The 17,408-nt window shown below is 30.9% G+C and overlaps 1 protein-coding gene across 2 annotated transcripts in view; it reads right to left on the bottom strand.

Annotated features, from left to right (window-relative positions):
• Positions 1-1,280: 1,280 nt before the first annotated feature.
• Positions 1,281-17,408, bottom strand: part of Exn (Ephexin) — a 46,051-nt gene continuing 29,923 nt past the window's right edge. For both annotated transcript variants that reach the window (XM_070645800.1, XM_070645799.1), the window contains exons 4-9: positions 3,967-5,137; positions 3,024-3,900; positions 2,644-2,939; positions 2,416-2,578; positions 1,959-2,166; positions 1,281-1,881 (exon numbers count right to left, since the gene is read on the bottom strand). In XM_070645800.1, coding sequence (XP_070501901.1) covers positions 1,700-1,881; positions 1,959-2,166; positions 2,416-2,578; positions 2,644-2,939; positions 3,024-3,900; positions 3,967-5,137 — 2,897 coding nt within the window. In that variant the 3' untranslated portion in view covers positions 1,281-1,699. The remainder of the gene's footprint in view (positions 1,882-1,958; positions 2,167-2,415; positions 2,579-2,643; positions 2,940-3,023; positions 3,901-3,966; positions 5,138-17,408) is intronic.

The raw sequence follows: 17,408 nt of genomic DNA, 5'->3' as shown, positions 1-17,408 counted from the left end.
ACATTTATTTACTTAGAATTGGCACTTCACTTAAACTGCAAACAAAGAATTTAATTAATTTTTTTATTGAATCTTGAATATTAATCATTCGCCAATTGAGTTCTGATCTTTTGAGATTCTCACGCTAATTTATTTGCAGTTCCACAATTACAAATATCACAAATCTTTTTATAATGTTTAAAGTCGCTCGATATTTTATTTGAGTACCTTACACGAGAATTTTTTTTATTTGCAGTAGGCATCTACCATGATATCGTTTACCTGCTTCCACGACTTCCTATAAAAGCTACTCATGATTTTTACGCAAACATTATTCTTAATGCCACATGAATATATTGAAGATTTATAGATGACTAATTTGATTTGATTTCGTATTAAAATTATTAAGAATGACCATTTGTGAATGGAAGCAGTCTGGAATAATGAATTTTGATAATGAATTCTGAAAATATAGTTGAAAGCATAAAGCATTTGAGGTTGATAAAGGCAAGGTGATTGACTCAAAATTGATATCGTAATTCGAAGGTTGTCTGAATCCATTTTCAAATTTGTTCTTGTTCAGAAGTATAAATATGTCGACTATTTAATGTGCTAGATCATGCCTATACTGGAGCTTCTTGGCATTCGTTAGATTAGGGAATGTCTGGCATCCGTGCATATGATATTTTACTTCTTCTGTAATTCCTCCTGATTTCCTTATATTTTATATGTTCTATACATTCCAAGCTCCTTACAATACCTATAACGTCACAGACTAATCAAATACTCTTCATCTTAAATTTGAAAATTTTTAAGCATTCGAATAAATTCTTTTAAAAAATTCTAATTTTTTGGCAGCTGGCACATAAGCGTGGTTCTATTTGTCACGTTTATTTTAAAATTATTTGGTATGCTTCAAGTCATGAATGAATGGATGTCAACAAGCTGAGCTTACATTCTTTGATCTTCAAAAAGCTTTTCATATTTAAGTTATGGATTTATAATGAAATATTTATAGCCATAAAAATTTAAGAGCATTTATCTAAATGATTGTCGTCATGTGTTCAGTCACACCGATTCGAGCATATGATTCAGTTTTGTGAAAAGTCCTTGCCAATTCCAAGTTCAACAAAATGCATACATACGATTAGCACTGTAAAAAATGCAAAAGCTGTGAAAAGTAAACATAAAGACCACCAATAATCCATTCATTAATGTTTTCACATCCACTTGTCAATGGATATGGATATGGATATTTACATGTAAACAATTTGCAAAAATATAAAAGAATAAAACATATGTTCAATGATAATACTTCTTTTATTGCCCCAAATATGTTTCAATTATAAACAATAGCATAATAATAAGTATAATAATAGTTACAATAGATTTTAATAATTTCTTCGTTCCTAAAAATTGTTTATCGGCAAGACTATTCATATCAATTCTAAATCTTTTCATTTAAAATAAAAAGCTTACGTATCACAATTGACTATAAATAAGAAAATATGGAAAAAGAATCAGAAACATTTACAGCAAGTAAGTCGTTCGTTTGTTTGATCGCAAGCTTTTCATTCCCGCCACTAGGTGCGGCACTTTAACATCGATCGATCATTCACATTAACTTTTTTCTCTCTCGCATGTGAGAGCGAGATGATTGAATAATTTTGTAAACATGAAAATCTGAGTACGACTGGAAGTTCCAATGGAATTTTTAGTCTCATTTTCTCTTAATATTATTTATGTCTTTTTGAGCTTCCAAATAAGTGGCAGTGTATAAGAGCAAGCGATGTCGTTGCTTTAAGTTTCTCGCACGAACGTGAGCTGAATGCACTTCCATTGTAAAATTGCCTGGGAACCAGCCTTGAGTACCATCTCGTATTCTCTCACCAAAGTACCAACCTAAATAATTAAAAATTATGTGAATTTCGTGAGATTAAAATCATTCATTATATTTCCATATCTTTATTACTACTTACCGTCATCTTTCATCTTCCGCAACACATTCACAGCTTCGCCGACATCTAATGTGAGCTCATCGGGTTCGAGTGCTTGATAGGCATGCTTCACAATTACTTGTGGACAATCCCACTGCTCATAAAGCGTTTCATATGGATTTTCTGATGTTGGTGGTGCCGTTGCTTGTAGCCATCGTTGTCGTTCGGTTTCTGATGGGCATTGCAAGATCTGAAAATGACAAAAGTTTGTTTTTTATGGTTTTATGTCTTTTGTATGATGTTTTAGTAATTAAAAACAGTCGAATGGCATTGAGCTCGATTCTGACAGATTAACATGAATTTTTGTCATGTTGAAAATTATGAGTTGTACTGTTGGATATTTAGATTCATAATTTACTGATTAAATCAGACTTTGGCATTGTAAGCTACTTCCAAATTTGAAGTTACACAAAATGCAGCAGCGTGAAATTTAACTTACCAAATCAACAGGTTTTCCAGCATGATTTTCAAGCAGCGACATAAACATGATATATTTCCCAGTAGTGCTCATATCTTTTACGGGAAGCTGTGGGATTACATCACCCGATGATAATTGAAGTAACGATCTTTGGCAATAATCGAAAACGACATAAGACTCATCACTGTAATGAGAAGGCAATTATCTCATGTAAGTAGCTAATCATTAAAGATAAATTAAGCGGCTTACCTCTTCTTTTTCGTTAGAATAATGACATCCGTAAATAGGAAGCAATAAATATGTTTCTTAACAGTAGCTTTCTTGCCAAATGTTAATTTTGCATCATCACCACGATAGATGATATGTGTGAGTTCACCGCGCCTTACAAGCGTTCGTGTGAGTCTATTATTTCCGGTATTTGCTGTATTGAATGGAATCAGAGGGAATGGAGTTACATTTTGTTGAAATTCAATTTGTTTCGAGAGCGTTTCCATTTCGAATGCTTGCTCGCAACGATTGGCAGCTTGATTACATTGGTCAACAACCTTAATAGGGTACGATAATGAAAAAGAGAAGTAAGTTATCAATGGTAAATTGATAATTAATTAATTTAAATAGATTTCTTTTACCTTATTTGCAATTGCCATTGCCATTTTCCAATCGTCAAATTCTTCATCATTTGATTTTAATTTGGTCATAACGGCATCAATAAGCAATGGCAAGCGAGTTATTCTCTGCATTGGCAACATGAGGAATGAATGAATAGTGAGACCACAACAAATTGGATCGTTTTCAAGAATGTCGAGTGTCTCCTTAAATGGAATATTTGTTTCCTTTAATCTCTTCAGCGTTCTATCGAGTCGTCCTTGATTCTCACAATACGATATGTATACATGGAAGTGCTTTTCGGCATGCTTGAAAATGTGCTTTGCTAGATTACTTAACATAATACTGTCCTGCCAACAACTTTCCAAGCCACACAATAATCGATCAGCACATTCTTGAACTGGAATGATATTTGAGAAAAGAGCTTTTCTGTCTTGTGGATCGAGATTTTGTGGATCCCGAAATGCTGGATGATTCATAAAATGAGATTTTAATAAATTTAATGACTTTAGATATGAAGCTTCTGATGTTAAAATCTCAAATTTGGCTTCCTGTAGTCTTTTTTCATTTGTTGTTAGCGATGACAAAATTCCAGATTGTATAACCTCAGGTACCTCACTCCACAACGTCCTTGATGGCCCCTGATTGGGTTCAATCAATTGTAATGCTGATGGCCTTGACGGTTTCTTACTGGTGATCATCGCCTCTGAATCTTTCTTATGAATTTCTTCATATCCATCGGACTCATTTTCAGGCTCAAATTCACTTGACGAAATAGACTCAAGTTTCGCAGCTGTATAAAGTTGGTAAAGCGGCTCATTTAAGAACATGCTGTGAGAATTTTCATCACCACATGGGCTACATTCACCACCCGTTGAAACTCCAGAACTTCCACTTGAACTAAAAATTACAAAATTTTGATTATTTTCGGCCTAATTTTATTCAAAAAATTAAATTTTTACATACCTTGCAACAGAATTGTTGCTAGTTTGGTAGAGTCCACTCTCTTGATACCACGACATCATCGTCACTTTCTCATTCTTCTCACTTTCATCTTGTTCACTGCCTGATTTGAAGAGTCCACATTCAGCATACCATGATGTTGTACCAATTCGTCTTGTACCGCGTTCCGATGGTGGTGGCGGTGGTTTTTCAAGCGGTCGACTTGTATTGATTGCTGCTATCGAACGTCGTTTTGGATCACAGCTTATGTTTGGATTTGACGATGAATTTAAATTGAGATTTGAATTGTCTGGTGAGTTTGTTGATTTTTCATTTACAGCAAATATGCCTGAATCTACATCTAATGAGTCTGTTACATAGAAAGTACTGGTCTTGCTACTCAATGCACTATAAATATTTGATGTTGATGATGAACCAATTGACGGTGAACTAGATTTACGGAATTTTGCCTTAAAGCTTTTGTTATTCTTTTGATTTTGATATTCAACATCAGTATCGAAATCTCCTCCTTTATGATTACTTAATTTGTTAAGACTAGAATTACTTTCGTGATTTTCTTTTGATCCATTCGATGTATGATACTCAGAATGTTCATATTGATCATTTAAAATGAATGTTGGCAATTTATTGATTGTATTTCGACCTAATTTCGTAAGCTTTGACAAACCTCGAGATTTCTTACTAATACTTTTATTATCATAAGTTTTTGGTGGACTGTATGTTTCCGATGTTGGCGTTGTTGGCGCTTCTTCAACAATATCGGTTGTCTCGTAGAATTTTGAAGTTGGCATTTTACCCAAACTGCTCCTTTTCTTTGCAATTTTACTAATTCCTTTCGAAATTTCATTCTTCGAAATGGAACCAAAATTTTTGATTCGTTGAACAAATGCATAAACCTGTCCGGTCGAATTTTGTGGTGGATCTGGTAGCTTTGCACTATTTAAATCCACTGACTGAGGCTTCTCATCTGTATTCTCTTCATCATCTTCACTCTCAAATGAGCTATAATCGTCATCATTATCAAGTTTTTCTATAAAATAATTTTGATGATTGCCATTAGCCAATTGATTATTATTATCGAGACCTAACGGTTTATCATTCTCTAATTTTTCTTCCAATGCGGCTCTCTGTTGTTGAATGGAATAGAGTGATTCATAATGATGATCTGAATCGTCTGTGAAAAGAAATTGAGAAAATATCGTCAATTAACAACCGTTTGCAAATTATATGATCAAATATGTATGCACACAGACGTCTTAGATATGGATATACATCTATAATGTATGTTATTTTGTGGTTTGTTTTAAATACTACAAGCTCAAATTTCTTCATTTAAACATAAAATTTAATAATAGCTTTTTCGGATAACAGACATAATTTTCACACATTAAAATGTGGAAGAAAAAGTTGATTTTGTTCGCTGTTATTCCAAATCGTGCCTGAAAACAGAAGTATGCTAAATATTTCTTTCATTATAAAATTTCTTCAAATTATTTACACCAACAACAAAATGTAGCATCAAGAGTTCTCAATCTCAATTTTTTCATTACATTGCGTACATAATGTATGTACCTTAATGGAAGATTAGCGAGAAAGAATAGCATTAATAATGTAATTCAGTGTGAGGTCTCTTTCGTTCAAATTGCGAACGTGCGATCTTATAAATGAATTAAGAGAATTACGAAAGAAAATGTATGTGTATTTTATTACAATTAGACATCATCATCTCCATGGTATTATGAGAAAAATTAGCTGTAATAAAAATTATTTTAAGCGCATTTTCATGTTCCGATCAGAAATTTGTTGTTTTAGTGACAGTAGCTTTAAAGTTGGGTCATGAATTTTTATGGCATTGCTGAGCAATAGCATTTATCAAAAAGTCATTGGAATCGCATCTATTACTCTATAAGAACCTCGCAAATCATTTTTTTTAGCTTCCTAAAATCCACTTCATGTTGCAAAAATTGATTCTAAATTGCCCAATTCATCTTAATGACTTTAAATAACTTTGTGTGCTATTAACATTTAAGAAGAATCTTTACTGCAATGATACTATAATTAAGTTCAATTCATGTTGAAAGAAATAATTGGTCCACACAAAATTATCTGACTTTTGATCTTTTACCTCAAAAACTTTGTAAGTTCTTCTAACAAAGAATCATATATTCTCAGATTCCGGAATGCCACAAAAATCAACCCAAAGTGAATATGTAACCGTACACATGTCAATGGATAAAAATGCGTCAAAATGTCAAAATAATAAAAAGAAGAAGGAGGAGGAACAAAAATAATAATAAAAAGATGATTAAAAGAATTTTTTTTCTCACCAATGTACATTGAAATCTGTTGACATTGTATCATTTTTGACGTGCTTTTAATGTAGTTACTATTATTACAATTGTTATTTTCCTCATCGTCATCATCATCATCATCAACGCTGCCATTTAAATTATTTTCATTTGCGTGGTAAACAATGTCATCTTCATTCATATGTATATGCACGAGTTTAACGTCGGGCTCTAAGAGCCGTACGGAACTTTTATTACATTTATCTCCCTTGATAATATCATCATAATTTACGTAAATAGTAAATTTATTATTGTCAGATGGCACAATATTTACTCCATCATCATCTCTTTCGATATTTTCATAAATTGGCTCAACAAGCGGCAGTTCTGATGCATCGGTACGATTGGCAGTTGATGAAGTTATTTTTGATTCATTAGGTGTTATGTAAATGCATGATTTTGACGATACGAAAACTATAGATACACATGTAGACGTAAGAAAACAGAGAAGAAATGAAAAATAATGACATGAAATTGAATGCGGCGCATGCAACAATAGGCACTAACGCCTAGTGAAATTCACATTCAAATTTCCTGTACAAGTAATCTGATAATGACTTTAAAAAGGTAAAAATAATCCATAAATGACTATTACCTTCACCAATCTCTTTTGGACGTCGACGTCGTGGAACTGTCGCGATATTGGACATCATTAATGAATTTTATTTTTTTATTATTTTTCTATGAAATTTTTCCGAAAATTTAAAATAGTCACATAAACTTCACATCATAAAGTCTTTATTCCGTTCAGTGACAATAAAATGTCTCTTTTAATGCACAATTCTCATAGTAAGTGAAATTTTTTGATGGAATCCTTTATTTTTATACAAAAAGAAATTTATAATAAAAAAATTAGATGAATGACTGCACATAAATGAAGAAAAGAGGGTTTATTGAATAGAAATCGTTTAGTGGAAATAATGAAGAAATGTGTTCGTTATGTGGTTTGCAACCTTTATGAAGTCTTAAAATTGAAATAATTTTATTCGTACAATACAATTTTTAAAGAAATCAAAAAAGTCTCATATCGATAGTAATAACAATAATTTATAATCATAATCATCATCATCAGTCGTGGTACGTAATAATTTTATTAATTGTTAATTCATCGCTTTGAACGCAACTAGTTATCGCTATAGGGATCAAAAGTAGACACGAACTATTAAGTTACAATTGAAGTATATTTTCGAGTTATTTCAAAATGCAAAATTTAAAAGTTTTTGTTATGTCTCTTAAATTACCATAACGAATTGCTCGTTGCACTAGCTAACTAGCAAAATTTTGCAAATTTTTTTTACTACAACAAATTCATGGTTAAGTTTAAATCGTGAACTAAATTGTTTTATATAATTTGCAACATTTCAATTTCATTAATCTTGGTTTTATGGGCAGCAAATTATTTTGATTTATTAGCTTTCATCACGAAAACTTCAAGCTTGTTCTCACTTCTTTGTCATGATAAATTTAGCACGTTTAGAATACTTTAATGTGCTTAATTTATAACATTATTAATTATGTTCTCAACAATAAGCATGCTTTTTGCTAGGTAATGGATGTGAATTTAAGGAAGTTAAGTAGACACGCACTTAATAGTTTTTCTCATAATTTGGATCATTATATTATGTTTTAATGTTGTAGCTTGGGCTTGTTAAAAACGAGATCCATTAAAAATTGGATTTTTAACCCAACCCTGTTCAAAAAAACGCACATCACTCAAGTGGCACAAAGATTCCATACTGATGTGATATACAAAATTGAGCTTGAAACATACAAATTTGCAGGTGCCTGATAAATGATACTTAGTTGTAGTAATTTTTCACCCAGTAGCTTTACAAATCATGAAATGGGTGCTTTATGGGTTAATAGCCAAAAGACTTTAACCATAAATTACAATGTTGCAATATTAAATCATAGATAACTGCACAATTAAAATTCTCCAAGTCATATCATGAAATATGATAAATTTTCGACATGTAAAAAATAAGAAGATAACATTTCGTAATTTCAGAAATAATTATAGATAAACTTCACTGACAAGTTAATGGAGAAAGGTAGCGAAGAAAGGATTTCACTCACTAGTGCACTTAAAGTTGTTAAAACCCGCACATAATATATGGAAATTTATTTTTGTTGAATTTCTCCTTTTAATTTCATGTTATGTAATATTTTCAAAAATGTTAACAAGAAGTCCAGTTCATCTGATTGGAATCAGACAACATAAATCACAAAGAGTATCAATTTAGGCTATTAAGATCCTAAAGTATGCCTAACTAATTTAAAATTATGAAATATTAACCACAAATAGTCCCAATTAACTCGTCAGCAAAATTACTAACAATTCTTCATTGTCTGAGACTATCTAAAACCTCTCTTTTTTCAATAAGTAAGATTGATTGCTGTTGACTGTTCAATACTGTATTGCAAAATTGAATCAATTTGCCTCTCTCTAAGTCTATATCTTAGATTTAAAATTGAAGCGACTATCTAACGACTTTGATCAGTATGGTTGATATAACACGACTCATGCCTCAATTATTTCAAAATTATTCATATTTTTTCGGAATTATCCCTTAATTGAGCATCGGATCGGAAAACGCAGCAAATGGAAGTTTTATAGAAAATAAAAATAATAATTTTGAAGTGTTGAAAATCAGCCATGAATTATGGTGGAAATTAATGCCCTTCTTTTTTTAATGAAAAGCTTCATAAAGAGCTTTAAAATATCTCTTTTAACCATTTTTATATTTATTAAAATACCAAGTGCATTATTTACACCGAACAACGAAAATATAATTAACATAATTACGTGAGTAGTTTTATATTTGTTGTTTTTCTTTTCTTTACATAGTAAAACTGTACTTCTTCTTGTTTTTCTTTACTCAATACATTTTTGCTTTTCATTTCTATGTTTTTTGTTTATTAATGCAATAGGATCTTGCCCAATAAATAGTGAAAAGATCAGTTATTTCTTACAAATACCACAGTATATTACACATAGAAAATGTAATGTGTAACGAAAATTACTTCTAGAACTAAATCGCCCGTACTTTACTGAGTTTGTCGTTTTTAAAGGTGTGCCTACTTCCTTATTTTGTGCGTACAGTATAGGAAGGAATAACCTAACAATTTGCAAATGAGGTTGCTGATTTAATTAAGACATTGATTTTAAATATGATGTAAAAATAATATTTATGCTTCATTCTTCTATGACTATAATTCTACAGTTGTTGTTGCTGTTTAGATCTTACTAAGATAAATTAAATTTATTTCTGTGAATTTGATGTGACAAAAACAACTTTACCTTGTAGTGCGGAATAAATGGCTTAATTCGACTTAATGTGTTTATAATAGGGATAGTAAATTGATACCTTTGTGAACGAAAATGCTAGATTTTTGGAAATTAGACTCTGGCAAGGTACATAGAACTATTCGATCGTAACGCATATTTCCTTAAGTTTTCAGCAGTGTTGATTTACGTGAATCAAGAAAGAAGTCAAAATGTCAATTCTAATGAAGATTTCCGTCTGAACAAAATTTTAGCATTCTTCCTAGAAATCACTAAAGCTTGATTTAAACTTCATAAAATCAACTCTGTTATTTGATCATGAAAATAAAATTCCGCTTAAATTTTTGATGTCGCAAAATTAATCTAGATTGAGTCAAAAGCTGATGGTAAGAAGACATTGTCATGCTAGTTGTGCAAAAATTCAGAAATGTTAATCTTGAATCTGATTTAATGTTTGTGAATTCATGCCCAAGTAATTGGTAATTTCGACATACTGATTTTTTTGTACATTTTAACAGTCAGATAAATTAAATGTTATTTGTTACATTATCACAAGGTTCAGACATTCATCAGCAATAGGTAACAATTCTCAATTGAATGCTTAGATTGAACCATGTCCCTAGAAAGTTCCTAAGTCCACAACTTTGATTATGCGAATTAAACTTGGATAAAGCTAGCTGTAAATTAATTTTTTAATGATCTGCTTACTAAGCCATTTAATTTTTAAAACCTAATCATCATATTAAGAGATAAACCTCAAAATTCCTCTAAAACTCGAATATACAAAAATAACAGCACATTTCTTTATAGAGAAAAGTACTAAAAAATAATGCCGTGAGTACATTTTTGTGTTTTAATACTTTACATTGTTAATGTCTGTAACACCTACGAATAAATAATAAACGTTGGTTCATTACATTACACTGACATCCAAACGAGCTTTTACTGGGAGAGAAAATACTTTTTACTACAATATTGTATATAGTTTGTGCCTCTCAATTATGGTCAAAATGGAATTGGTTAACTTTTTCAGTTCTTAGTCACGATAATGATGATGATGACTGTTTATTTGTTTGCTTGTTGTTTGTGGTGTCTGATACTTGCAACTTCGTATTATTTTGGACTTAAAATTAAACTTGAGCAACTCTCTCGTGCCTTTTTTGTTTCTAATTTTTTTTTTTTTCTTTATTATTTCATTACATTTCTCTGCCTTGCATGTGGCATGTAAATAAAAAAAGAGAATTAGACAGATAAAAAAGTATAAATAGTGATGGAAAAATTTATCGAAACGAAACAATAGCTTAATACGTAATCGGATAATGAAAAAATTCCTAATTAATTTTTTTTTTTCATCTCCTCCGAATTTGTGTATTTAATATACAACGAAAATTAGTGTAAAGCCCTTGCAATAACATTTGCTTTAATTTATGAATTAATTTAGTCAGAATTTTGCATTTTGATTGTGCCGCAAGGTTAAGAGACGCTTGTTATGCGCCTACCATTACACTATATATTTCCATATTTTTCGTGGATCATGTAAATAAATTGTATCAAGAAATGGTTTAAAATAATTCAACTGTCGACGTGATTCTCGGATTAATTTGAATTATTGAGTAACATTACCACAACAAATTTTTGTTTTCATTCCTACAGATTCAATTGATTTAGAAAACATTTGAATAAAATTATAAACCCAAATATTATTCAACTCCTATGGATGGAACTAGATTTCGTAATATTGTTGAAAAAATAAACAAAAGTTTCCAGCCATTTAATCTCCAGTTCTCAATAAATTGCAACGATCTTGAAGGCTCCACGATGTCCGAAACTTAATCTCTTTTCTTGCAAATCATTGAGTTTACAATAATATTTACAAAGTAGTTAACAGGTAGACGTTGATTAACTGAGTTTTTATGTATGTAGGTACCGGTATTACCCGAATGTTATTCTTCAAAATGCTTATTTTGGCATCATTTTAAGCTCCGCAAACAATAAAAAAGAAATCATCCCATTGAGTTAAATTGAATGAAGCAGAGTTGTTATTTTGGAGAACTTTAATGACAAAATTGGAAGACAAGCACATGCTTTGGGCATACAAATACTTGAGTAGCTTTGCTACATCCCTGCCTCAAAAAAACTATTAACAAACATTTTTCACTAGAGAAATTTCAAATGCATGTCCATAACATTATTCTGACGGAAGAAGCATCTCCAATAATTCATCAAAAACAAAAATTTTCACTCTATCATAATTAAATGAAACGGAACCGTAGAGCTGTCAAAATTATCATTCAAAGATACTCGACAACTGTACAATTAAATTGTCTCAACACGTCATATGACTACTTATTCTCTGAATAAGCCATAAGAAATCATCATTCATCCGGATCAAATTTACTGGACTGGAAAGAAGTTGCTTCAATTTTTTGCAGCTTCTTTAAAGACCTTCTTTTTCATTGTAGCTTTTATTTCACTTTACTATTAAGTAATTAATATTAATATTGCTATTTAAAATCGTCTTAAATGGATCCAATTTTTTTTTCGAATGAATGATGCCATAAATAATAAAAGACATGAAGGCATAAAACATATAAAAGGAAATTTCTACTGAACTCGTCTGAGTTCTTCGAAATTTTTATGCTACTTATATAATTTTTAAAAATTTTATGACGATTTCATAAGCAGCGTGAAATCGAAAAGGAAGTCATGGCATGAAACACAAGGGGCAGGTCCTTGACAATTTCAACACAATTTTTATTTACTGATCCATTATCAGCCGATTTATAGACATTAAACAAACTTTTGCATAAATTTTGAGAAGTTTACCGTAAATTCCGATTTTAAGAAGTTTATGAGATGTCAAGGTCTTGCCGCCTTATAATAGGTGTTATGCAAATTTTATGGCTGATTATTTTAATCGCAAACTGCTGAAAAGCTTGTGATTTTGGTGAAATTCAATGTTATTGTTTTTAATCGAGAAACTACTCAGCTGTTTTTAGGTATCAGATGTCAAAATCATTGATTCCTTAACTGCTGAAGACTTAACTTCTGCAATTTTGTGTCAAATCAACCAATACAAATTTAAAAGTCATCAAATTTGAATGTTTTAAAGCCACAATTTATAGATACTTATTGAAGTTCAAAGGTCGCAGACATCCTGCTGGTAGTCTTATTCAATACATTTACACATTCGCAAAAAAAAATATCGGTCAATAAACAAAATATTAGCAACAGCACGTCATGTATGTCTACATCGAGACTTATGAGAAATTACTTCACTCTTGAAGTTTTCAATCAAATAATTTGATATTTTAGAAATTAATGCCCACAATTTCAATTAAAAAGTGATGTCCTGTTACAGCACAGTGAATGTGTAGGACGACAGTTGATTTAAATGCCCGCAAAGAAAATGAACCATATAAGTTAATAGAAATCATACTTCTGACACTGTAATTGATTTCAAAAATTCAATATTTTTAAGTTTCGAAATATTTTGAAAGAAATTTCTTACAAATAACATCAATGACTCTATCTTCCATCACCAACCATCCTCCAGACATTTCGCAACAATCACTCATAACTCATAGGCATTTCTAACAAAAGGAAAAATGTTTTGCATTGCAACAAAACAAACAGAAAAGTATCTTAATTGATTGTAAATTTAATTTATCTTTCTCTACAGCCAGCATCACGTCATAAAATAAGCACATAAGATGTTTGAAGAAATTATGCAAAATCGCATTAAATCACGCTCATGAGGAATGCTAATAAAATTTAAGCGTAGAAATTAAATTCAACATGAATACTTATGTCAGTATATGCGTGTGATACTAGCAACAAAATTCCCAACAATCATCGCTATGTATCTGCAATTTTTTCAATGAAATGGTTCCGGTCTAAAGCATTTTCAATCTCTAGTTATTTTTCGCATTGTCTCATTGCGTTAAGCTTCATTCCATTTACAAATAAGCCTCGGTTAAAAAACTAGATATTCTTTTCTTTCTGTTGTTGTTACTTTTTACCTTGTATTCGTTCATAGATATTCAAATTCTTGTTGTAAAGCGTGTGCTAAATATGCACATATGCAATAACAGTCAACGGCTATAATGAATGAAGTAAAAACAAAAGGCAACAAACGAAAATGAGATTTTTCGGTAATTATTGTATTTACTGTGTTAAGCTTTGTGTTACGTATACATGGACTCATGCATGAGATACATGAAATAAGTAAGTTAGTAAAGAAAAAAGAACAAGCCACTTTGCAATGAGTTGTAACACTAAACGATTTAAACAATTTTCTAAGAGTGAATTGTGTGGGGGTTTAGAGGTTCACTTTGACTTAATGAGGTTGTTTATAAGTCGATTACCGTATTCTTAAGAATCTTGGGATGTTCATTTCTAATTTTAGAATTTCTGAATTCATATTTGGACTAGCTGACGCTTTTGTAAATGCGTTGCTTAGTAATAGCAACTGGTCGTTAATATGACTTTAAATTCTATAGTTTGAAATTAATCAGCAATATTTAGAGACATAAACTAGCAATTTTAATTAATGGCAATGAGCTTTTTGCCGCCAGAAATAATAAAAAATTTGCATATTTTGTATGAAATAAAATTCAATAATTTTTCAATCTAAAACATCTAAGCATACATGCAGTTGCACTTGTTGCATAAAATACGTCAAGCATCTGTTGCCACAATATTCAAATCGTGTTTCTATAATACTAGCTCAATACTTAGAAGATGTAAATATTTATCAAAATTACGCTCATTAAAACTACAATTTTATCACAAAACAGTCAAGCTTGACAGTAACAACTTGATCACCAATACCACGCTTAGTTGAGTTCTAAATGTATGTCAATATTAAATTTAATTCCCCGAATATAAACTCCAGAAGAAAAATCGCTTTAGGCATTAATGTATTTCTAACCTCCTCCTACAGTGAGTTTCTTACTAGCCTTTTAACAATTTAGATTTTTCACACACTACGGCCATTCAATTAACTCATATAAGCCAAAGCATTGTCTTTTTTTGCACCCGCTACGCTTTCAATTTCGCTTTTATTTTATTTTCTGCATGTTTATAATATATTATGTATTTTCATCATTATTACACGGTTTTCCGTTTGACATGACTTTTTGTGTCTGTTGATGGGAAGGAGGAGAAATGAGTACAGTAAATTATGCAATTCTTTCCCTCAAATTGAATCCATATACATATGTGTAATTCATGACACAAGGAAAACTATAAAAATTGACCAAATTGCTCAATGTGAAACAACTTAACCCGGTGACATTTAGAGAGTTGTAGATATTTCAATTTAAGCAATTAAGCACTCTATACAAATACAGATCGGAGATATTGTCTTAAATTGTTAGGAGCTTGTTGATAATTACATCACACATATAAACAATCTCTTTCTTTCATGCAAACTGTGTCTTTTCATTTAATTGAGAATATGGGAGTGATTTAGGCGAGAATTTCAAATGGTACAGTCCCAATGAACTTTAAAAATATATAAAAGACGATAAATTAATGTGATTTGTTTCTTTTGGGATTTTGAGGCACAAAACAAGTTTTGTGTTGTGTGACTTTGTCATCTGAATGATCGTAAAATAATACAGTGAAGACATTAAAATGTTGTCGCAAATGCTTAATTTCTATCACCTTCTGGAAACAGAGACGAAATAAAGAACTTGCAGGTTTTCCTATCTTACTCAATAACTGGATTATCGACTAATGGTGGCATAAAAAATATTATGAGTCATTCGGCTGCAAAAACCGGACTATCCACCTGATGTGACTAATAAACTTATAAAAATAACAACAAAATCATCTCAAACGCCTCTTTCATGAAGAAACTGCACCGTCTATAATTTAACAATCAACAATTGATGCAGTGAGTTTGAATTTTTTTGCGTATCAAGTACTTAATATAATTTCATGGATATATATTGGTGGCAATGAGTTTACGGACAATTTATTCAAAGTCAGCAAATATCTTGACTTAAGAGCCATTCATGATTTTTTGAAGCTGCCGGAACTATGATGATTACTTGTATCAAAAACTACATAAGGCATTTAATGACCTACAAGTAATCATTGATCAATATGATTATAAATCAGCCAGGAATTAACTTGTTACTTAATACTTAATACTAGAAAAAAAAATCAGAGTTGATCAAAAAATAGTGTATCACATTTTGAGGCTGTTAAACAGAAAAAGGGTTTAGCAACGAATACGATTGTGACAATAAAGCTGACAATGACCTCAATGACTATGTACAAAAACAGTATAAAAGTGATTTAGTTAATGTTTTACATGAAAATAAAAAGAAGTTTTGCACAAAAAGAAAACTGATAACATTTGTTCAATTTGCTGGATTTTTAGCCATATTGTGTTGGATTTTATGGTAATATATTTCAGCTCTTATGAATAGGCTCATAATATTGTAAGGTGATTTGTAATGTTGGAATAAATAGCTTATAAATAAAGTCTGCGGAAAGGTAAGGAATTGTTCAATAGCTTTTGAATTGTTCTTTTGGATAGCTTATAATGGAATTTTGAGAACCAAAATTAATTCCCATCAGAATCAAAATTGACAGCTTTAAAAAAAATATGATAAAAAACAGTCACGATCAATCATAGTTTAGATAAATCTTTTGACCAAAAATAAAGTCCAGAAAATGACAAACTGTGAAAATCATCAAAAGAATTCCATCATCATCATTAAATTCTCATTCTAAAGTCTTAAGCTTCATCAATGACATCTTAAGGTTGAATTTGCAAAAATAAATGGAAACCTGAATCACCCATATTTGGTGTCATTTGCAGACAATCTTTAAAATTGTAAATGTCACCAAAATAAATATTTTAAGTGTATTTGGTCAAAATCGAATCAAAGGCTGAATTGCGAAATTGTTCGCGAGCTGCATGTTTTATTGAAATATCAAAAGCAGCCTACTGATCAAATCTGAAAGTCTTAGGCGTCTTTGTAGCCTTTGAATATATGAAGTCAATAGAATATTTTACGATTAAAATAATTCCTACTAGACCGCTGCAAGTCAAAGCAATGAACGAAGCTTTAATGGCGTCCATCATTCGTATCATTTCAGATCTGAACTTTGGTACTTGAACTTTTTCATTAAGTTTCTATTACTAGTTTTGAATTCATTCGTTCCGGGTTTTAGCTTGATCTCTTTCTGATATGTCATTAAATTTGCATACTCATATCATTATCCATATTTTGTTCTGTATTTAAAAGCTGTTATTTCACCGTATTAGGAATGAATCATCGGTTGTGTGCTTTTCCAAAAATTTTGTTTTGATTTTTCGAAGTGATTTTGTTCTCAAGTTTAGACATGATGGAGTAGGTATTACCGGACTTGTGTCTCAAACGCATTAACAAGTCAGCTCATAATGTTTTTTGCCGAACCAAAAATTACCGAAAAGGGAAACGAGCTAAATTGCCAAAAAAAACAATCGCTTGCTGCTAATTACGCCCCAAGGATTCAATTAATCTCAGTTAATTTCATTAATTTCTTTCCGTAAAGTCTCATTAATTTAATTTTTCAACGAACAAAAAGTCAATCAATTTTCGTTTAAAGCTTTTTCCTATTTTACATATAATGCCTTCCATATATGCGTAGTAATAGCTCTTATCTGAGATTAAAATATATACCCATAATAGTACATAAACGGTGTTAAAGGAACCCCCTTGAGCAAATTGATAAAAATCTCTTCACTTATCGGAAGTCCAAACTTCCCATTTCTGCAACTTTTTAACCACAATCAGTTTCGCAACTTT

Source organism: Chironomus tepperi, unplaced genomic scaffold (assembly GCF_022539635.2).
Source record: "Chironomus tepperi strain 1889 unplaced genomic scaffold, CSIRO-AGI_Ctep_v1 contig_354, whole genome shotgun sequence".
Classification (NCBI taxonomy): Eukaryota; Metazoa; Arthropoda; class Insecta; order Diptera; family Chironomidae; genus Chironomus; species Chironomus tepperi.
The sequence above is the reverse complement of the archived record's forward strand: the minus strand, read 5'-3'. Positions and strand labels throughout refer to the sequence as shown.